This window comes from Jaculus jaculus, chromosome 16, assembly GCF_020740685.1.
Source record: "Jaculus jaculus isolate mJacJac1 chromosome 16, mJacJac1.mat.Y.cur, whole genome shotgun sequence".
Classification (NCBI taxonomy): domain Eukaryota; kingdom Metazoa; phylum Chordata; class Mammalia; order Rodentia; family Dipodidae; genus Jaculus; species Jaculus jaculus.
This window is the reverse complement of record NC_059117.1, coordinates 74447664-74471538: the sequence shown is the minus strand read 5'-3', so window position 1 is coordinate 74471538 and position 23875 is coordinate 74447664. Positions and strand designations below refer to the sequence as shown.

The following is a 23875-nucleotide window of genomic DNA, read 5'->3' as shown; positions in this document are numbered from 1 at the left end:
CAAGGTGGCACATGCATCTGGAGTTTACTTGCAGTGGCTAGAGGCCATGGTGTGCCTATTCCCTCTCTCTCTCAAATAAATAACTGAAATATTAAAAAACAAGCAAACAGAAAATGGGACTGGGAAGATGGCTCAGCAGTTAAAGGCACTTGTTTGTAAAAGCTGCCGGCCTGGGTTTGATTCCCCAACACCTGTGTCAAGCCAGGGATACAAATGGAGATGCATCTGGAGTTAGTTTTCTGGGTCAAGAGGCCTTGGTGTGCCCATTCTCATTCTCTCTTTCTCTCTCTCCCACCACAAATGAAAACCAGAAAATGTCCTATCAACAAGCTGTCTTCTCTACTCATGCTCCTTAGGGATCATTATCTAAAGTTACTTATGACCATGTCTTGATGTGCAAATGATGCGCTTTACTGTGAACTGAGAAGGACCGAAGCTCCCCTGCAGCGTCGTGGGCTGTCATGCTTGTGCAGTATCTGCTTCCAACAGAGCACAGGAGCTCGAGTCCTCATCTCTCAGCAGGCGGCCTTTCTTCAGGCCGACCAGAACTGAGTGGCATACAGCGAACTCAATGGAACCAAAGGCCCTGATCTTCTACCTGCCGAGGAAAATGAACACGGGGATTCCCGGAGTCAGCTGACTCTGCAGCCATATCCCACAACTACAGAGTATTTTGGCTGGGCGTGGTGGCGCGCACCTTTAATTACAGCACTTGGGAGGCAGAGGTAGAAGGATTGCTGTGAGTTCCAGACCAGCATGAGACGACATAGTGACTTCCAGGTCAGCTTGGGCTAGAGTGAGACTCTACCATGAAAAACAACAACAAAAAAAAAAAAAAAAGAAAGGAAGAAAGAAAGAAAGAAAGAAAGAAAGAAAGAAAGAAAGAAAGAAAGAAAGAAGGAAGGAAGGAAGGAAGGAAGGAAGGAAAGAAAGAGAGAGAGAAAGAAAGAAAGAAAGAAAGAAAGAAAGAAAGAAAGAAAGAAAGAAAGAAGGAAAGAAAGAAAGGGGAAAAGAAAAAGAAAAAGAAAAGAATATTTTGTCTACAATGCAAGCAACATATCCTTTCAAAATTATGCTGAAACTCATGTACAGATTTCCTCCTTCACCACTCATTAACTGAAGCTATGGAAACCCTACTAGAAGAAAGACAAGAAATATGCACCCTTCGAATGAGTTGATTAAAAATAGGGCTGGAGAGATGGCTTAGCAGTTAGGGCGCTTGCCTGCAAAATCTAAGGACCCAGGTTCAATTCCCGAGTGCCCATATAAGCCAGATGCACAAGGTGACACATGCATCTGGGGTATATTTGCAGTGGCTGGGGGCCTCGGCATGCCCATTCTCTCTTTCTCTCTCTCTCTGCTCCCTCCTTAAAAAATAAAAATAAAAAATTTAAAAATTAAAAAACACCACAGAATAGCTGCCATAATCCTGGAAGGCTTGGAATGATCTTGTCTTATAAGGTGGGAGAGGAGAGAAATGTGAAACCCATTCAGAGACAGAAGCCTCGATTAGAAAACCAAAGTAATGAACCTTTCATAGGCCCTCAGCTGAGGGACCTTGGACACGATGGCATTTCCAGCATATCCAAAATGCCATACTCTTTTCAAAGCAAAACACCTAAGATCAGAAGAAAGTGGCCCCACCTCTAACAGGCAGAACAGAGGGGAAAATCTCCAAATCCAACTAAGACAAACTTAGAAGAAAAGGCCCAAGGAATAGCAGGGGCCCAGGAGAAGGAAAGATCTGACAGCGGTAACTTAAACGAGGAAAGATTGATTTTAGTTTGTGACTTCAGATGGTTTTGGATACTGAAAGCAGGGAGGGTAGGACGGAGGCTACCCGCATGGTGTCAGACAAACAGAGAGAGGCCAGAACCCGGGGTAGATATAACCCTCCAAGGCCTGCCCACGGACCAATGCCCACCGGCTTTGTCCTTCCTGCTAAAGGTTCCACAGTGTCCCGACAAAGCACTGCCAGCTGGGAACAAGTACCACAGCACGAGTGCGGGTGGGCAGAAGCGCACTTCAGAGTCAAACCGCACGAGAGCTGAACAGGCCACTGTGCTGTCCACGGTCGAAGAATAAAGACTGGCATATGAATCAGCAGTAGTCAATGCAGGTTAAGTGGATGCCTGATCACCTGCTCAGCCGAATAAATAAATAACTCTTTTTAAAAATATTTTTATTTGGGCTGGAGAAATGGCTTAGCAGTTAAGGCACTTGCCTGCAAAGCCAAAGGATCCAGGTTCAACTCCCCAGGAACCACGTAAGCCAGATGGATACGGTAGTGCATGCATCTGGAGTTTGTATGCAGGGGCTGGAGGCCGTGGAGCATCCATTCACATTATCTCTCTCAAATAAATAAGTAAAAATAAAATATTAAATAAATATATTTTTATTATTTGCAAGCAGGGAGAGACAGAGATGACGGGCACGCCAGGGCCTCCAGCTGATGTAAGCGAACTCCACATGTGTGTGCCACTGCACACATGGCTTTCTTGTGGGCAATGAGGAATAGAAAGGGGATTGTTACACTTTACAAGCAAGCGCCTTAATCACTGAGCCTCCAGCCCTGAAAAAAAAAAGTTTTCATAATGGATTGGAGAAGACTCTGATGGCCATGGCTCCAGCAGATGATACCTGGATGGTGATAAGGTAGCATGTTACCACATTTAGAGAGCATCTTTGGGATATCCATCTCCAAAACAAAACAGGAATTTGATTAATGTCCTGGGTCCTGGTCAGTAGTAAATACTCAGCTAGATTCTCTCTGGTTACACATCTAGCTGAATATTTACTATTGGAACCAGGCCACTGCTTGAGACCATGTCATCAGGGCACTGACCAAGACCCAGGACATTAATCACAAATGATAAGTGGACAGGCCCCTCTGGACTTGTATACGGTGTGTGTGATGGGGTTCTTGGGTCAGCAGAGAAAGTAATAAAATATTCCCCTCCCAAGAAAAGGTGTATGTTTAATTGCATGTGTGTGCGCATGTGTGTGTGTATGTATGTGCGTGTGCTGAGTGTATGTGTGCACATATTGTGTGTGTTGTTCATGTGTGGATGCGTGTGTGTGTGTGTGTGTGTGTGTGTGTGTGTGTGTGTGTGTGTAGGACAGGAGACAATCTCCACTATCGTCCTTGGGTGCTGTCCATTGCCAGGTTACATGAGCGGAACAGTGAATCCAGGGACGTGGCTGTCTCGCATTGCAGGCCTGGGCTGACACGTGTGCACCACCACACTTGACTTTTTGATGTGGATTCTGAGGATCGAGCTCAGGTTCTCAGACTTGCAAGGCAAGCACTTTATAGGACAGAGTTCAATCCCTTGCTTTTCTTTTTTATTTTTTAAATATTCTCCATATAAACCATATAAATAAATAGACAATGTAAACCACTACTTAAAGAGTGAAACTTACAAAGTAACACTGAACATTTCTATCACTTACAAAGCACTGAAATTTGAGCATGACATTTAACTTCTCTGTTCCTCAATTTCCTTGAACATGGAGAATAAAGGCACCTATATTATATAGTCATTATGAAGATTAACAGGTCATTGTACTATACCACTGTCAGAATAAAACCTGCTGTATGAATAACCAGAATTAAATATGTTAATAGTAATTATTATTGTTCCATGAATATTTTTCTATCCATCTAGAATCCCATTAGAAAATTCCTATAATTTCCTTAGAGTGACTTTTCCTTATTTTCTAGATATATCCATGTAGGTGTGCATATGGCTATATATACACAGCCAATGGAAAGAAAGAAAATGTGATTATTTATAGAAGTTGGAGTACCCAGGTTGTACAGTGCACAATCTCCACAACAGTCAAACGAAATACTGTTAATTAAAATAACTAGGGGCTGGGGCATGGCATGGTGGTTAAAGAGCTTCGCTGCAAAGTCTACTGGCCTGGGTTTGATTCCCCAGTAGCCAAGTAAAGCCTGATGCACAAAGCAGTTCACATGTCTGATGTTTGTTTACAGTGCAAGAGGCTGTAGTCCCCCATTCTCCCTCTCTCTTTCCTCTCTCTCTCATATATACCAATATACCTCTCCTCTCTCTCTCTCTCTCTCTCTCTCTCTCTCTCTCTCTCTCTGTTTACAAATAAATAAATAAAAGTACTTTTTAAAAACACTTGCCATGCCGGGCATTGTGGCACACGCCTTTAATCCCAGCACTCAAGAGGCAGAGGTAGGTGTATTGTCGTGAGTTCGAGGCCACCCTGAGACTACACTGTGAGGCCCTACTTCAAAAATCAACCTACTAAAAGCACTTGCCATGACCTTGGTATTCCATGAAAGGTGCTTGTTTAAAATCTGCATGTCTTTCAGTCTAGCCTCCATGTATTTCACAATTTATCAAGATGCTCACTGAATCTCAGGTCTAGGCTCATAACACAGATATAAATAAAGAAATATGACCCTCAAAAGAAAGAACCCCTCCCAAATAGTAACTTGTATCACTTATTTTTGTACTCTTTTAAATTTGTATTTATTAATTTCAGGCAGTGACAAAGAGAGACAGAAAGCAAATGGTCATGCCAGGGCCTCTCACTACTGCAAGCAAACTCCAGGCACACATGCTACTTTGTGCAGCTGGCTTTATGTATGTACTGGGAAATGGAGCCTGGGTCTTTACTTTAGGCTTTGCATGCAAGTGCCTTACATGCGAAGCCATCTCTCCAACTTGAACTTACTTTATTTTGTTTTTTCGAGGTAGGGTCTCACTCTAGCCCAGGCTGACCTGGAATTCACTAGGTAATCCCAGGGTGACCTCGAACTCACGGCAATCCTCCTACCTCTGCCTTCCGAGTGCTGGGATTAAAGGCGTGCGCCACCACACCCAGTAAATTTACTTATTTTTGATATGGGTTGATATCCTTTAAAAAAAACTCGTTGTCTGGCATGGTGGGACAAACTTCTAATCCCAGTACTTGGGAGGCTGAGGTAGAAGGACCAACATGAATTTGAGGCCAGCCTGGGGTGCAAGAGTGAGTTCCAAGTTAGCCTGGGCTAAAGTGAGACCCTGCTTCAAAAAGACTGGAAAAACAAAAAGGAAAGAAAGACAAGAAAAGGAAAGAAAAACACTTCATTTGTTAGCAACATCAAATTAACAGAAAGTTGAAAGAATAAGAATGATACAAGGAGTAACATACATTTTTTGATGCAGACTCACCTGTGACTAACACTGTGGCCCATTGATTAATACTGACTAATGGTGCAGCCCATAGCTTGTTGTGTGTTTTATTTGTCTTTTTTTGAGGTAGGGTCTCACTCTAGCTCAGGCTGAGCTGGAATTCACTATGTAGTCACAGGGTGGCCTCGAGTTCATGGTGATCCTCCTACCTCTGCTTTCCAAGTGCTGGGATTAAAGACATGTGCCACCTGGTTCTCCATCATTTTTTAAATATTTTCTAGCAGCTACCTGAGAGAAAGTTGCATTCTGGCCATCTGTCCCTAAATACTTTAGTTATATTTACAAAAACAAGGGTGGCAACTGACTAAAGCGGTGGGGGCGGGGTCAGTGAGAGGAGAAGAGCGGTGGAGGGGGTCAGTGAGAGGAGAAGAGCTTGGGCTTTGGGCACTGAGTAACTCCCAACTCCAAATCCAGGCAACCAGCCCATTTTACATGCAGCATGAAACCACATCACCGATTGACTCACAAATCCATTTCATCCCTATATAATTGAACTGAAAGAAGAAAAAAGGAAAATTTTCTAGTCTAAATTCAAGGAAATCACTTTGTGTAGTCTATTCTACAACTCAACTTCTTAAACTATGGGTTGGAATCCATATGGGATCCCATAACTGAATGTAGGTGTTGTGAAAAATTAGGCAATTTGGTTTCTGCATTCACAAGCAAATATTCATTCCAGTTAAAAAACATAATTAATATATAAGATTGTGGATAACAAGCTAATTGATAACAGGCTAATCTATTTCTTTAAAATATATTTTATTTTTTTATTTGAAAGAGAAAGAGGGAGGAAGAAAGAGAGAGAGAAAATGGGCACGCAATGTGGGTCCTGGAGAGTCGAACTGGGATCCTTTGGCTTCACAGGCAAAAGCCTCAACCACTAAACCATCTCTCCAGCCTCAGGCTAATCTCTTTGCACAGGCTAAGGCCTTTGACATAGAAATCAGTGCACTTTGGGTGGAGTTCCTAGCAAACAAGCTTCTCCAAAGATTTCCTAATAATAGGCTGGTATTGTATACATGTAATTAGAAGAATAGATTAACGGGGGTGAAAAGGCCCAAAGTGAGGTCAGGGGAAGAGATTGAGCAAAGGAAAGGTAGAGGGAGGGATAATCAAAATCTAAGAGGATATAAATAGATCATATGGAATCTTCCAGTTTTGGACAATGGAACACTCAGGAGTCGTAGATCGTTGATAGAAAATTTTCAGTGCAAGGGATAGAATACCTTCCAGTGAGTTGTTGGCCAGGGAGGTCCCTGATGCCCCCAAAACATTATAGGCCATTGCCGAGGCCCTTGGTTTTCCCACCAGGAATAGATGGTAAGACCCTATTGGTGAAGACTCCACATACTTGGCCTGCAAGGCCACTGAGAAATCCTGCTGGAACCGAGCTGATAACCTCCTCCATGTAGACCAGCTGGCAGAAAGCTGGAAGAAGCATTCTACATGCAGTTCAATGGGAGAAAGAGCTACCACCAGTGAAGATACTCAACAGTGGACACTGCAAGCCTTATAATACGACAGCCAGGCCAAATGAGCCTACGGGTGCAATAGTGGTACGTCTGTTATGGGGGAAACCAACTGCCCTCTAATTGGACTGGAGGACTGCTCCAAGGGAGGGAATACCTCCCTGATACTGAAAACTTAAAACAGGGGTAGTCATGAGCCTTAGGGGTGTAACATCTGCTGATGTCTGGATAAATGTAAATACTATGCTTATCAAACTGCCCAGTAATCACTTCTCTTAATATGTATACCCTTATATTAATGCTACACTCACTTTGGGTAGAGAATCTTCTCTGTTCAGATGGCAGTGACCTTGACCTTGGGACAACTCAGAAGGTATCTTAGTGCTGGAAAGAAGTGACTGGAGTACTGAGTAACATCTCGATCACACCTTCCAAGGCTCAGGGTCTAATGCGGAAGAGGTGGCGGAAAGAATGTAAGAGCCAAAGGAAGGGTAGGACTCCTTACAATGTGCTCCCTCCAGACATAAAATGGCCTGGATATCCATGATCTCACAGTGCCTGACACTACCTACACAAGACCATCATAAGAGGAGGAAAAGATCAAGACATCAGAATAAAAGAGAGACTGATTGAGATGGGGAGGGGATATGATGGAAAATGGAGTTCCAAAGGGGAAAGTGGGGGGAGGGAGGGTATTACCATGGGATATTTTTTATAATCATGGAAAATGTTGATAAAAATTGAGGAAAAATTTTAAAAAATGATTTCCTAATAAACATAAACAAACAACTTGTGATCTGTCTTATGCTCAGACTCCTCATAACTTTTCCCTGCCTGAAAGTGAATAAAAGCTGTGACTTAAAGCCAGGTAAGGTGGCGCACGCCTTTAATTACAGCACTTGGGAGGCAGAGGTAGGTGGATCACTGTGAGTTCAAGGCCACCTCGAGACTACCTAGTGAATTCCAGGTCAGCCGGGGTCACAGTGAGACCCTACCTCAAAAAAAAAAAAAAAAAAAAAGCTGTGAGTTAAGTCAATACTGAGGCTCTTTAAGTCATATTTGTATGTTGCACGTTCGTTTCACATCCTCCCGCCACTGCAGATCTTGACACTTTCCCAAGCTGCATTGTGTGACTTCACTGCAGCCTTGGGCCCGAGCACACAACAAATGAATTTTGCCATGCACATGCCCATCACATCATGCTCTGCTAATAAATTCTATCTGAAATACCTTGGCTCAGATTTTAGAAGATCGTGTTATGAATTACAGCAGTATTACATATTGTATGTAAAAAGTATTCAGCTCTTATAAAAGCATAAGCTTAATTAGGAAAATAAGAACTTTCAACGTTTTCCTCCTGTCATTCCTGAATATGCACCAGGTTGGTGCACCTTCAGGTGGCATTATGCTAGATGTTTGACTTTGTGCACCACCACTTAGGGACTTGAGTCTCACTTTAAAAGTTACGTGCATTCTGCTTTGGGATTTGCAATGGCTGTGAACACAATTCTATTTTGTACGTCATATCTGTGTGAAGTGTCATTCTCAGTATCAATGACTTTAAAGTCCAAGTATTGATCAGCTTCCAAAAGTTTTGAAAAAAGGGGCTGGAGTGATGTCTCAGTGGCTAAAGGTGCTCGCTTGAAAGATGTTGAAGATGTCCTACAATAACAAGTATTCAGCCAAGATTTAATTGTGTATGTAAAAACAAGTACATCCACCCTGTCGTCATTAATGCCAAGCTTGCATAAACACGTACACCAAAGAATTGTTTAAAAATAAGAATCTTTATGGCTTCTTATAAATAAATGTTAAATATGTTCATCTGTTTACTTGTTTTTTGAGGTAGGGTCTTGCTCTAGCCCTGGCTGACCTGGAATTCACTACATAGTATCAGGGTGGCCTTGTACTCATAGGGATCTTCCTTACCTCTGCCTCCCACTTGCTGGGATTAAAGGTGTGCATCATCACAGCGGGCAATGTTAGATTTTTATACCTATTTTCCACTCCTATATACATGAGGTCATATAAAAATTTCTCAAGCAAAGGGGTTGCAAGTGGAAAATGTCTAAGGAGCCTGGTTCTATGCTAAGGTCTCTAAGTAAGCCAATCAGAGCACAAGAGGGCACAAATCATTACCTGGACCTTAGCATAAATAAGCACAATAAACAAAGAAGCCAGAAAAGTTATTGTACTTTATTTACACTGTGAACTCTGGGTCCTTGCTTGCTATTGATCGGTGTTTGCTGGTTTTGTTTTGCTGGCCATTTGGCTGTCTGTCTGCTCGGATGTACAGAGGCAACTTCTTCCGCCACTGACGGAGCCTCCCCTGGACCTGTGGGTGTGAAAGAAACCCCTTCCCCACCCCTCATAAAGGGCGTCTGGTTTGGACATTCATCGCAGCAACGTGAAGCTGACTACAAGGCAGAGCTCTGGAATCGGGAAGAGACTCTGCCACAAGGAAAGACGGTGGGTAAGTGACGGTGGGGCTGGGGGACAGGCCACCCGATGCTCTCCTCTGGCCTCTGCAGGTGAGTGCACAGCAGACTGTATCAGTTCATGTTCAGGCACATAAGACACACGTCACACACACATCACACCATACATATGTATGCCTCCTCCTCACACACCCAGACTTTTATTTAATTCCCTCGACTGAAATGATTTTTGGGAAACAAAAATATAGTCAAACGTAAGATTACAATGAACATTCATGTTCCTTCATAAACTGCTGTGGGACATGCATTATAATTGCAAGAAATCTTGATGAAAAATGTCAGCTAAAATTATAGGGCAATTAAATAAATTAACAAGGCTGCCAAGTAGATATATTACCATCCTATACCCGGCCAAGGACTAACTCTTTAAATTCAATATGTTAATTTTTAAAATGGTCTTTAAGGTGACTGCAGACAGAGAAACCAAACAAGAGGTTGGATTCTGGGAATGGTTAGAACTGGTTTTCTACTTGAGTTGTCATTAAGCTGGGTGTCTCAGGACCAACCGCTATCCTAAGCTGTCCACACACTAATACATGCAACAGGAAGATGACAGGATGCCTTTGGGACCAGAGGATGGCTAACACTTGTACATCATTTAGCTCACTAGCTGGTGCACCCAGTAAACGCACAACAACACATGTTACTGTTAAAGGGTGTTAGACATCTTTTCATAAGATTATTAATGACATCAACTCTCGTTACTTAATTTATTTAAACAAAACTCATATATGCTTCTCATAATAATGTAAAGAAAAACCAGCCAAACTATATTTATTTAAATCTAATAAGTGACACATATAAATCAAGACCAGTAATATGAGCTTTTAAAGTTTATGATTTTGGTGGAAGGCTGGAGCGATGGCTTAGTGGTTAAGCGCTTGCCTGTGAAGCCTAAGGATCCCAGTTTGAGGCTCGACTCGCCAGGACCCACGTTAGCCAGATGCACAAGGGAGCGCAGGTGTCTGGAGTTCGTTTGCAGTGGCTGGAGGCCCTGGTGCGCCCATTCTCTCTCCCTCTCTCTATCTGCTTTTTTGTCTGTCGCTCTCAAATAAATAAATAAAAATTTAAAAAAATAAAAAAAATTAAGTTTGTGATTTTTTTACACTTTTTTTTCTTTTACTATGATTCCATCCACTCAGTGACCAGTCAATGACAATTAGGGTTATCAACATGTAATAAGAAATGCAAAGAAAAATAGCCATGGGAGTATTAGCTGGTGCTGGAAATATACAGCAAGTGTGCCATTTCAAACAAGGCTATTGTTGGCTAAATTATCCAACTGTAAGACGTGGTATACTCTTGTCTACCATCTTTTTTTAAAATATAAACTGAGTTGTTAAAAAAAAAAAAAGGAGAGCCTGTTGGGACTAGAGAGATGGCTCAGTGGTCAAAGACACTTGCTTACAAAGCCTGGCAGCCTGGGCTGTAATTTTCCAGTAGCCCTGTAAAGACGGATGCTCAAACTGGAGCATGCATCTAGAGTTCAAGAGGCCCTGGCATGACATTCTCATTCTCTCACATTCCCTCTCTCTGCTTGTAAAGAAATACAAGGGAAAAAAAAGGAGGGAGGTTGTCTTCTTAGACATAAAGCTGGTATAGTTTTTTGTGATCGCCAAAATCTGTGAGATGGGAATTTAGCCCCTGGGAGACCAGCTATAATGAGAGGCTCTCAGGTTGCTGGCGTCCTCGGGCAGGGACTGATGTTCTCAAGGAGAGAACAGGATGGGCACCAAGTGGGGCTCAGCCTCCTCTTGTCCTCTACTACGGGATCAGCGATCCAGAGAGCGCCGGACTGGCCCAGGCTCCTTGACCCTGGTCTCCAGAGCTATGAGACATGAATGCCTTTGTTTTTGTGTTTTTCTTTTTTAAAAAATATTTTTATTTTTATTTATTTATTTGAGAGAGAGAGAGAATGGGCACACCAGGACTACAAGCAAACTCCAGATGCATGTGTCACTTTGTGTATCTGGCTAAAGTGGGCCCTGAGGAATGGAACCGTGGTTCTTTGGCTTTGCAAGCAAGTACCTTAACCACTAAGCCAGCTCGCCAGCCCTGAACTTCCTTTATTTATAAAGCTCCTCAGGCTGGAAAGATGGCTTAGCAGGTAAGCACTTGCCCGTGAAGCCTAAGTACCTTGGTTCGAGGCTCGATTCCACAGGACCCATGTGAGCCAGATGCACAAGGGGGCGCACATGTCTGGAGTTTGTTTGCAGTGGCTGGAGGCCCTGGCACGCTCATTCTCTCTCTGTCTCTTTCTGTCACTCTCAAATAAATAAATAATCAAAAAGAAATGTTTAAGCTCCTGGCAGTTGTGTCTCAGTAACAAGAGAAACGGACTGCAACCAGGGCTGCAGCTGGAAGCTAACGCGCACAGAGTAAAGGAAGAAGGCACGTTTGACAGTTGTGAGGAAGGGCTCGGGCGGGAGGGAGGCGGGCTGAGGGGTCCTGTGCCAGGCGAGCAGGGATGGCGCGGAGTGGGGACCTCGGGGCGGGCTGATGTCCCACTACTCGCTCACATCAGTTCAGACAGTGAAAAGTCGGTTCCGGGAGAACGTGAAGCCGGGGCACAGCAACAAAACCACCACACAGAAGAGCCACCGGCCTCTCAGGCCCTCCACACGCGAAGGGACCTGGCTCGACACTTCCCTATCACGTACCACTGACACAGGCAGTCCACGACACACGAGTGGATGCGAAAGGCTGTGTGTGCAGTGGTCAGCCAACTCTATGGCTCTGCTCATGTCGCCCTATGCAGCTGAGTAAACTAGCTGACAGGGTGAGCTCAGGCTGGAAAGAAGCGGGTTAAACAGCTGGGGAGGTGACGGCTCAGTGGCTTAAGGTGCTTGCTTATAAAGCCTGTTGACCTGGGTTCAAGTCCCCCATCACCTAAACCCAGACAAGCATCTGCAGTGGCAAGAGACCCTGGAACTTCCACACAAATAAATAAATAACTGTTAAAAAGAAGAGAATTAGGATAATGATTTGAAGATTGTTAGATACAACCAAAATCATTTTTTTTTCAGTGTGTGACCTGAGGCTTCAGGAAACCTCATTTTTCTTCACTGGAAAATGGATATAATAATAACTTTTTAATAATAATTTAAGTATGAAAAATAATTTGTACTTAAAAGACTGTCAAGAATATTAAGGGAAATGAAAGTAGAGTGTTCATGGAGCTCCCGATATGCTGGTTATACCCAGCCAGCCCTGCTTGGCTTTCTTTATCATTAACTTTAAAAATATTTATCTATTATCTATTTATTTATTTGGGAGAGAGAATAAGAATGGGCACCCCAGGGCCCCTGTTGCAGTAAATGAACTCCAGACACATGCACCACTTTGTGCATCTGGCTTTGCCTGGGTACTGGTGAATAAAACCTGGGCCATCAGGCTTTGCACGCAAGTGCCTTCAGTGGCTGGGCCGTCTCTCCAGACCGTCTCTCCAGTTTAAAAATATTTTCTATAAGTATTTATGCTTGTGAGACAAGCACTCTTACCTACTGGGCCATCTCCACAGCCACTGAAGAGAAATCACTAAAGAAAGCCATTAGCTACAGTTATACAAATTGGAGAGAGGGAAGGAGGGAGCAAGGGAGGGGGGGAAGGAGGAAGGGAGAGGGAGAGAGAGAGAGAGAGAGAAAGAGAGACATAGTCTTGGGCTTAGGGCCGTGCAAATCTATGTACATTAGAGGAGAATGGAGTTGGAGGTGACATGGTACACAGATAGATATGCACACAGGATACAGTAGCAATCACAAAACTGGGTAACATTATTATTATTATTATTATTATTATTATTATTATTGGTTTTTCGAGGTAGGGTCTCACTCTAGTTCAGGCTGACCTGGAATTCACTATGTAGTCTCAGGATGGCCTCAAACTCACAGCAATCCTCCTACCTCTGCCTCCAGAGTGCTGGGATTAAAGGTGTGCACCACCATGCCTGGCTGGGTAATGATTATTAAATCATGATTATTATCATGAGCCAGACTTACCACTGCAAAGAGCAAAGCCACCTGTAGACAGCACTTCCTTTGGTCAGAAGACTGCAGTCACGGCAACACTGTGCCCTTTAGCCAGTTAGACCTACAGAGGCTCCTAGAACTCTCTACAAAATTCCCACTGGAACCAATCCCCAGTGCTCCACATGACTTAAGCACAGAGACACACATTCCAGAAAAGAAGCTACTTGCCAACACTGGGCTCTTTACCTAGGCCTCATGCTGATCAAAGGGTCTAGGGCCTGACAGTGGTTTTAATTATTAAAGACCATAGGATAGGCTGATTTCAGGCAAGTCACAGTGGAAACAACTGTGCTGAAGAGAAAATAATAGGTTCAAATAGTCCCTGAGGAAATTCCTGGCCCCATTCTCAATAATAATAAACAATAGCAAATGTTGCCAGATGCTAAACTCTCTGTGTGAATATGGCACCTCTATAAATAAAGATCAGTACACCTCTGTTTATCGCATCAAATTTAAACTGTCTTGGAGAAGAAACACACTTAATGCCTGTGTAAATGCCTCTAAGTCGATAATCAATACCTCTTAGGCGGGTTTCAATGGTCTCAGCGTCAGGGACCGCCTTGATCGACAAAGAATTAAGCCAAGGAACACACCCCGCTTCCCCCCCACCTTCCAGGAGACCTTCGCCCTTGCGGAAAGATGGGGGAGAGCAGAAGGCAGGGCGGGCCGCCGCTTGGCACGCCAGAAACCCAGCGATTCTGTGCCAGCAGCAGCGCAACAGCTGACAAGCCCTGTCAGGTAAGGCATCCGTCTTCGTGGGGAGCGCGACCATTCCACAGCAACAATCTTCGATGCTGTCACATCAGCAAGGACAAGAAGTCATAAAACAAGACGCTGTCAGTGTCGGGAGTATAGCCACTCCAGCACCAGCTAGGAGAGGCTGTGAAGGGCTTCCAAGCTCACAGAAGAGGAACTTCTCCCCCTGGGCGCGCGTGGCCTGCTGAGTCAGCAATAGAGTCCTCACCAGCCTTCTGGGATGCTTCTGGGGGTGGAGGCTTTTAAAACTAGAAGTGTATACAAAAGCCACTTGGGGCTGGAGAGATGGCTTAGCAGTTAAGGCACATGTCTGAGAAGCCTAAGGACCCAGGTTCGATTCTCCAAGTGGTGGCACATGCATCTGGAGTTTGTTTGCAGGGGCTGGAGGCCCTGGCGCACCCATTCTCACTCACTCTCTTTCTCTCCTCCATCCCTTTCTCTGTCTCTAATAAATAAATAAATATCTTTCTTTAAGAAAAGAAAAAGCCACTTGGGGCTGGAGAGATGGCTTAGCAGTTAAGGCATTTGCTTGCAAAACCAAAGGACCTCAGTTCAATTCCTCAGGACACACATAAGCCAGATGTACAAGGTGGCACATGAGTCTGGAGTTCATCTGCAGTGGCTGAAGGCTCTGGCTCGCCCATTCTCCCCCACCCCCGGTGTCTTTCTCTCTCAAACAAATAAATAATAAAATATCATTTTAAAAAGCCACTTGGAAGTTCTCTCAAAGGCTAGATAACCAAGAAAAAAAAAATACCTCCCCCCATTTCTTCATGTATTCATTTATTTGATAAATACTCCTAAAATATTTTATTATTTATTTCCAAGCAGAGAGAGAAGGAGAGAAAGAGCGAGGTGTGTCAGGGCCTCTTTTCACTGAAAATGGACTCCAGATGCTTGTGCCACCTTTGTGCGCCTTGCTTTATGTGAGTACCAGGGAATCGAACCCAGGCCATCAGACTGCAGGCAAGCAACCGTTAACACATTGAGCCATTTCTCCAGCCCACAATCACTTATCTTAAAATCCAGGTACCAAGCTAGGGAACCGAGGGTCAATGACGACGCATGGCCTGGCTTGTAACAGGGTTCTAATAGGACAGTCATACATATGGCAGGTACCAAGGTGGGCACGGGATGCTGGAGAGTGAGTGGCTCTGTGAGCTATGAGGAAGGACCCAGAGCCACAGGGGAAGTCAGAGAAATCTTCAGCAGAGGGGTACCTATGCTGAACCCTGGACGTATCCAGGAAGGAGAGAAAGAGGAAGAAGTTCAAGATGTGAAGGAGGCACAAAGCCATCCGCATGGCAAGGCCGGAGGGCAGGGTTGGCAACACCGTCAGACGTGCAGGTGAGAGGCCTGCGCATCGACTGGAGGACTCTGCAGAGTGAGAAGGCAAGCGTGTTCACGTGCGTCTCAAGCCTATTATTCATCTAAAGCTGTTCTTGCACAGAAATGCAAGGATAACTGATAGGAAACAAATCTAGACAGCTTAGGAATGTTTTTATCTGCAAACAGGGGCGGGGGCGGGGGGGAGAGGAAGAGAGAAAGAAGAACGTGAATGAGTGCGCACCAACTCCGGGTGCGTGCACCACTTTGTGCATCTGGCCGGTCGTGGGTGCTGGAGAACGGAGCCCACGGCGTTAGTCACTGCAGGCAAGCGCCTTAACAGATGAGCCGTCCCCCCAGCCTTTAACTCTGGGTTTTTAAAGAGCTGCATGATCATTACTGACATGGTGTGGTGAGCTCCAGTACCTTATTTGATGTATGTGTATATATTTGTCAAGTTTATTTTTTTGGGGGGGGAGCAGTGGTACTGGGAATAAAAATTGCACGTGCTAGGTAAGCACTTGACTCTGGTATAAGGTCTCTGGCCCTTGGCTTTTTAAGACTTTTTTTTTTTTCACTATTTAGTGCAAGCTGCTCTCAAACTCACAATCTCCCCAGCACAGCCTCCCATGTGTCACATCAACATGCCTATAAGAATTCTTATTTTTAAGGTATGATGTCTTATGGCACCCTGTTGCAATTACCTTCTCATTGTGGGACACACCACACAACCAAAAGTAGCTGGTGAAAAGAAAGGGCTTATTTCGGCTGACAGTCTCAAGGGGAGGCTCCGTGATGGCAGGAACAGCGTGGCATGAGCAGGGGCTGGGCACCACCTCTGCCACAGCAGGTGGAAGACAGCAGAAGGGAATGAACCAATCTCTGGCAAGGTGGATCTGGCTATAACACCCCTAAGCCCACCTCCAACCAACAACACACCTCCCCCAGAAAGGCTCCACCTCCCAAATTGCCACACACAGCGAGAACCAAGCATTCAGAACACGAGTTTATGGGGACAGCTGACTCAGACCACCACTTCCCCGTCCCCAAGACGCCACATCTCACTGTACGCAGCTAGAACACAGATGCAGCCATGAGAAGAATCTTTGCTGTCATGTTTCCGGTCAAAGTTCTACTCCCACACTGCTCTCTCTAATCCAGCTGCTGCTAATTACACCCAACGTGGAGCTATAAAGACATGGTTTCACCATAACCTGACACTTGTTAACGGGATTTTGGCAATCTGCTAATCTCTCCGAGCCTACATTTCCTCTAACAGACCTGCCTCCCAGGCCTGCTGTGCATAACTTGAGGAATGAACTCTGGCTGACCAAAGACCACTAACTAGCTTAGGGAAGAGCCAAGAGCCTTGGGAGAGTGTGAGATACACCCTCCCCCCCAGGCCAATGAACTGGCCAGGGAGCCCTGAGACTGAACAGCCACACTGCTGACACCTTTGGTGTCTGCATCTCTTGTCTGTCCTCATCATTTGGCTGGAGAGTAGGTTTCAGCAGTAAATATAATTAAACGTCTTCTATGATGACCTTCTGTTTTCACTGCAGATATAAAGTTTATTTAGTAAAAGGAAAACAAAATAGAAATGGAGAATAATAACCATAACAAAAATAGCATTGGGTGAAGACATTAACTGAGCAACTTGCATGGTATAATGAATTATATCTCAATGAAGCTGCTAAAAATTAAAAAGAAAACAGCAGTGGGTGAGAAATGAGTAATATGGCCTTTAGAAGTGGTCTGACTGGAGGAAGTTAAATTCTGTTCCTCTTCTTTTCTTTAATATTTTTTATTTTTATTACTTATTTGCAGGGAGAAAAAGAGAGGTAGAGAGAAAAAGTACAGGTGAACGAGGGTCTCTTGCCACTATCGACCAACTGCAGATGACTGTGCCACTCTTTGCATCTGTCTTTACACGGGTACTGGGGAACTGAACCTAGGCCACCAGATTTTGTAAGCAAATGCCTTTTAACAGCCGAACCATCTTCCCACTCCTTGTTCCTCTTCTTATTGGTAAAGCAGGACTGTGGTGAGATCAATGTAAATGCTAAGGAATCAAGATGAAACTGAAACAATGTGGGACCAGAGAAGCCTCACCTGTTCATTTGTAACACTCCACCCCCTTCCTAAAATACAGCAGAAGAAATTCACTCTGCAACAGTGAGAACCTGTGTGTGAGGTTGATGCCCCGCGAAACTCTGACGTCACTGAGCATCCTGAGCGGGGAATTCTGAGAAGTACAGACTCCACAACCCTGCTTCCCTTTTACAGCATGGGAAGTACCCAGTCCCCCAGTGCAGAATTCCATCCCTCACAGGGTCAAGGAATCAAAATAAACTTTTTCTTTTCTTTAAAAAAAAATGAAACATGGGAACAGCACAGATGTACCCAGCAATGATGTGCTCACTGCTACATCCCATTTCTTAAATAGGAATCTAAATGGGGGAAAAATTACATAGAGAACAATCATGAGTCTGCAGTGCGTATGGCTTATGTGGGTCCTGGGGAATCGAGCCTAGGCCCTTAGGGTTAACAGTCAAATGATTTAACCGCTAAGCCATCTCTCTAGCCCTAAACATTTTTTTTAAAATTAAAGGCATACACCACCATGCCTGGCTTTAAAAAAAAAAAAAATTATTTATTTTAGAGAGAGAGAGAGAAAGAAAGAAAGGGTGTACCAGGGCCTCTAGCTACTACTAATGAATTCCAGATGTATGCACCTCCTTGTGCATCTGGCTTACATGGCTACTAAGGAATTGAACCTGGGTCCTTAGTCTTCACACGCAAGTGCCTTAACTGCTAAGCCATCTTTCCAACTCTCAAACTAAACTTTGATGTGGCCAAAGTAACCAAGGCTGTCACACAACCACATATCCCCTGGCTTACTCAGGCCAAGCACGCAGACCCGGGACACAGACCTCCCTGGGTCTTGTCTCCACCGAGGGCACAGGGAACTTTGAAGGGGCTTCCCTTCCAGTAGATACATACCACTTCCGATTCCCCAAATCCTAATCTATTGACTTCATCCAATACCTAGTGCTTTTAACAAGCAGAGACAAACATGATTTTTCCTGTTCTCTAAGACTGAGGTCATTTTTGACCCACTTCCTAAATAGTGGTAAACTTCAAATCAAGCCACTTAGCTCATAGTCAGGTCCAATACATCAGTGTTTAAAAAAAAAAAAATGGGAAAGTTTGCCAAGACGTAACCATGGGAACAGCACAGATGCACCCAGCAATGGTGTGCTCACTGCTACATCCCATTTCTTAAATCAGAATCTAAATGTGGGAAAAATTACACAGAGAACAATCATGAGTCTGCAGTGACTGAACTGTGGGAAGCTTCATTCAGCTGGTGTACTGTCTCTTTGCATGTACCATGGGGCAGCTCAAAAACAGCCTCAGACCGCTTCAGAGTCAAAAGACCCAGAGCAGCTCTACAGGTGGTGAGTGCGTTTCCCCGTGCCTCTGTTTTCTCTAAAATGGGTTTGGAGCAATGCTGGAGTATGCAGTCCCCAAATCCTGGTCAGCATAAGCTGCCTTCTCATGGGCTCAATTAAAACCCTTTCCTCCCTCCCATCCTTTCTCTCTCCTCCCCCACCCACCTTTTTTGCCATGTGTATTGTGTGGGCACATATGGCATCCAGCCACTGCAAATGAACTCTAGATGCATGTGCCACCTTGTGCATCTGGCTTATGTAGGTACTGGGGAATTGAACCTGGGTCCTTGGGCTTCACTGGCAAGCACCTTAACCATTAAGCCATCTCTCCAGCCCTCAAATCCTTTCCAATGTCAGATGCAACTGTCATTCAGTGCGGAGGCAAACTTGGGGTGCTGTGCCAAGTTACTTGCATATAATATTTCTCATCTCTTTAGAGCCTCACTTTATTAGCAATAGTGGCAAGCTATTCTAAAACTTGATATCAAGGTCTCAAATCAATGTAATGTCTTATATTATTTCCATTTTAATTTTGTAGTATTCTCAAGAAACATTAGCAGTCTGGCAAGTCATTTACAAAAGACTGTATATATTATTTCATACACAGTTTTATTGGTTTTAACCCATCAAGCATGTGGTGGTTTGAATGTAAAATGTCCTGCATAGACTCACGTGTTTGAATACTCAGTCCCCAGATGGTGGTGCTGTTTAAGACGGTTGTGGAACCTTTAGGAGGAGGAGGCTTGCTGGTGGAGGCGTGTTCCTGGAGTGGGGCCTTGCAGTGTTACAGCCCAGTCCTGCCCGCCATGTTCTCTGCTTCTTTCCTACTGATGTGACGTGTAACTCCGCTGTCTGCTCCTGCCACACTTCCCCACCAGGAATAAACGCTTTCCTTCCTTAAACTACTTCTGGTTGAGTATTTTGTTGCAGCAACAAGAAAATAACTGATACAACGCATTTGTAAGTCACTCTCTGCGGCAAGTGTTTGTCCCCTTTTGCCTCCGTTGTTTCGATGACATAAAATAGAAATTTTCAGACCTTTCTGACCAGTTCTTATATCCAAGCGAAGAACAGGCAGTGCTGTGTTGCCGGAAGTGCCTTGGGGTTTCTGCCCTGCACTGAATAGTCACTGGATAGTCACTTAGCCATTCAGACTTGACATACTGATGCCAAATTTTAGGTTTTTGTTTCTTCTTTTATTAGCATACAAAGAATTGTGTTTCATTATGGTATTTTTAAAACACCTTTTGCTTCCCTCACCCCTCTTTTTCCTCAATTTCTTCCCCCCAAAGGTTGTATTTGAAAGCAAGCCATTTATAACAAACAAATCACAGTAATGGGCAAGATCTCAGGAATATCAAAATATCATTCCTTTTGGGGGGCTTAAAATAGTATCTCTAAAACCGAAGTCTCAAACTTCAAAGAAATAAAAGAAATAAAGAAAAGAAGCACAATTCCCAGTGATAAGATCAAAATCACTCTTTCCTTGAATTGTGGGTGAAAATAAAAATGAACTCTATCTGTTCCCAAGAATCACAGCTCTGATCACAGTGTGGGAGAGCTTGACAAGGCTTCACTGCAATCCAGGTGCCAATTTAGCTACACACACACACTCACACGCACGTGCACGCACACGCACACGCGCGCACACGCGGCAGTGAGATCCCCAGGCTCAGGTTGGTGACTTACAAGGCACAGCGTGGCGGTAGAGGTTGTCCCTTATGGTTTGCTGCAGCTCATGATCAGGAGACCCTTTCTGGAACCTCTGGTTGAGAAAGTGTCGCAGGTCTCTGTTGAGCCTTCCTCCTGCAGGAAAGACAGACGGAGCACATCAACAAGAGAGGGCTTCCTGGACAGTGAGCAGTCGGAGTGCTGCGTGCCAACAAGCCACACACAGCAAGGCTAGTCCACACCCTCAGCGGCTAGGAGCACAAGCTTTGGGTTTTGCTTAGTGCGGGCAAAGAGCAAGAATGGGACAGAAACAACATTAAGGAAGAGAACCTTGGACTGGAGAGATGGTTTGGTGGCTAAGGCGCTTGCCTACAAAGCCAAAGGACCCAGATTCAACTCTCCAAGACCCATGTAAGCCAGACGCACAAGGTAGCACATGGGTATGGAGTTTGTTTACAGCAGCTTGAGACCCTGGGGCACCCATTCTCTCTCTCTCTCTCTCTCTCTCTCTCTCTCTCTCTCCCTCCCTCTCTCTTTCAAATAAATAAAATTTTATATTTTTAAACAGAAGAGGCCCCATGTCACACAGTACTAGAAGGCAAAACAGTTAACCTAGGCTTATGCACTTCGATGAGTGCCACAGATGCCCGCTGGCACGGTGAGGTGTAGAGTAAATGGCCCAAGCCACACAACAGCAAGCTGGTATCAACTGCCAAGTTAGGAAACGCTGGTCGCTAGGAATCCAGTTGGTAGGAATTTGTCGTACGGTTATATTGGCAAGTCTGCTCAAATTGCCACTATTGTTTACTAAGACATTATTTTGCACTCACATGTGTGTGGGTGTGGGTGAAGAAAATGTGTGGCATGGTGTATGCATGCAGGGGGGAGGGGCAGGTACATACTGCGTGCAGAGGCCAGAGGAGAACTCACAATGCCCTTCTCCAGTCCTCATCTGCAAAATTCCTTGGCAAGGTGTTTGCTCCTCTACCAGGAGCTGCCAGCCAGCCCCAGAGAGTCTCTGGTCTCCACCGCCCCGGCCCTGGCCATGCCCCGCTTATTATGCACGATCTGCCATCTGCAGGAATCCAGCTCAGGTGGTCTCTGACCCTACAGACCCTCGTGCTTAAGTGGCAAGTGCCCTTAGTCATTGACCCATCATCTCACTACTGCATATTCACAACAACAAATAATCTTTTCAAAACATGAGAACAATAAAAACAGACAAAATCAAGTTCAACCCATGACTGTGACAGCTACTCAACGTAAGCTACATCTTCACGAACTGATCCAAGGAGGGACTATGCGTAACAGTACAGAAGATCTGACTCCTGTTTTCCTTTTTAAAGTTTATCGAATCGATACAGAGGAATCGGAGAAAACCGTACATTGTAATTGTATCTAGAGTTCACCATGTAATGTTCAAATACACCTATACGTTGTGCAATGTTTAAATTAGGTTAAATACTTATCGCCTTAGACATCCATCATTTACATACGGTGAAAAGTTTCCAATTCCTTTCTTCAGCTTTCTGAAGTGTGAAGCACATTACGGACACGGGGAGTCTTCCTACCAGAGCTTCTCCTGTCCAGCCCCAACGCCGTATCCGCTGAACCACCTCTCTCCATCCCTCTCCCACCCCTCCCAGGCCTCCGGGAAGCATCCCTTCTCTCAAGCAGTAGGGAGTTGACTTACAGTCCACACAACGGCAAAATTATCCAGTACCTGTCTTTCTTCATGCTTCTCTTTGGGCAAAAAGGAGAGGGGCTGAGGGCATAGCCCTAAGGTATGTGTGAGAAGTGAGACCCTTGATTCAATCCCCCAAGCCAAAAAAGAAAAAGAAAACAATAAAATACAAAATAAGAAGGGGAGGCTGTGTATTAAAACAGCTATTTCCTTTAAAGAAAAAGAGTCGAGCTGATAAAATACAGAAGACTCCATTCTTCATTGTATGGATAGAGCTCTCAATTCTACCTTGCCTTTCAAACGTGAGGTATATATTGCCTTTTTCTGGCTGTTGTTTGAGCAATCATTAAGTGAGTGTGTCTATTTGTTTGAAATCCTGTGCACTTAACAGAACAAAAGAAAAGCAAAAATAATATGTTGCTACAAAAATGTGTCATATAAAGAAGACAATTCAAAAAATTATAAGTGTAAATTGCAGTCTACAGGATCAACAAAAGGCTTACAGATCAACCTAGCTAGCATTCACTGTTAGAGAAAGATGCTATGCTGGTGACTAATAGATAACAAGCCTAAAATTGCCCTTCCATGTTTAGCCAGGATGAGAATAAAGTTAGAGCATCTTTCAGCCTCACAGGAGCAATGCAGAGACTTGGTAACCATGTGAGCCAGACAGGCCCCAGCACCACATGGAACTTCTCCACGATCAGAAGACTAACTCCAAAAAAAGATAGGGATGGAGCTGGAGAGATGGCTTAGTGGTTAAGGTGCTTGCCTGCAAAGCCTAAGGACTAAGGTTTGATTCTCCAGTACCCACACAAGCCAGCTGCACAAGGTGGAGCATGTGTCTGGAGTGCATTTACAGTAGCTGGAGGCCCTGGTATACCCATTCTCTATCTGCCTCTCTCTCTCTCTCTTTCTCTCAAGTAAATAAATAAATAAGATTTAAGAGAGAGAGAGGATGACCGAAGTGACGACATTTCCTACTAGGGCAGGGCTGAGGCTGCTGCTATTCACTGCACCATCACATGGAAAGTAAGACGGCCCATCACAATGGCTCATTCTGAAATGTACCTCTGAAACTACATTTGAGCTACTTCATTTCAGTTGCATTATTACCAAGTTTCAAGTGCTCCAAAGAAAAGTACTTAAATATGAGCCACTCAGACCACTCAATTATTCACCAGCTTTTAAAAAATTTTATCTATTTATTTGCAAGCAGAGAGAGAGAGAGAGATAGAAGAGAGATAGGCAGAGAATGGGCACACCACGGCCTCTAGCCACTGCAAACAAACTCCAGATGCATGTGCCCCTTACGCATCTGGCTTAAGTGATCCTGGAGAATCGAACATGGGTCCTTTGGCTTTACAAGCAAACACCTTAACTGCTAAGCCATTTCTCCAGCCCTTCACCAGCTTTGTAAAAACATATTTTATTTATTTATCTGAGAGAAAGAGAGGGAGAGAGAGAACAGACTTTCCAGAGCTAAAGAAACTCCAGACACATGTGCCATCTTGTGCATCTGGCTTAATGTGGGTACTGGGAAATTGAACCTGGGCCCTGTGGCTTTGCAGGCAAGTGCCTTAACCACTGAGCCATCTCTCCAACCCTCATTAGCTTTTTTACTGAACAGAAGCATCCACTTACCTGCACCCATGCCCAAGATGGGCACTATGTTTCAACGGTTCACACAGAGATATATATGCAGAAATGTGATTCTCTATTAATCCCACAGAAAGTTGTTAACACATCAACAGCTGGGAGACAAACTGCAAATT

At 44.3% G+C, this 23875-nt stretch overlaps 1 protein-coding gene across 9 annotated transcripts in view; it reads right to left on the bottom strand.

Annotated features, from left to right (window-relative positions):
* Nucleotides 1–23875, bottom strand: part of Magi1 (membrane associated guanylate kinase, WW and PDZ domain containing 1) — a 620496-nt gene that overhangs the window by 249348 nt on the left and 347273 nt on the right. For all 9 annotated transcript variants that reach the window (XM_045135556.1, XM_045135552.1, XM_045135550.1 and 6 more), the window contains exon 2: nt 20435–20551. In XM_045135556.1, coding sequence (XP_044991491.1) covers nt 20435–20551 — 117 coding nt within the window. The remainder of the gene's footprint in view (nt 1–20434; nt 20552–23875) is intronic.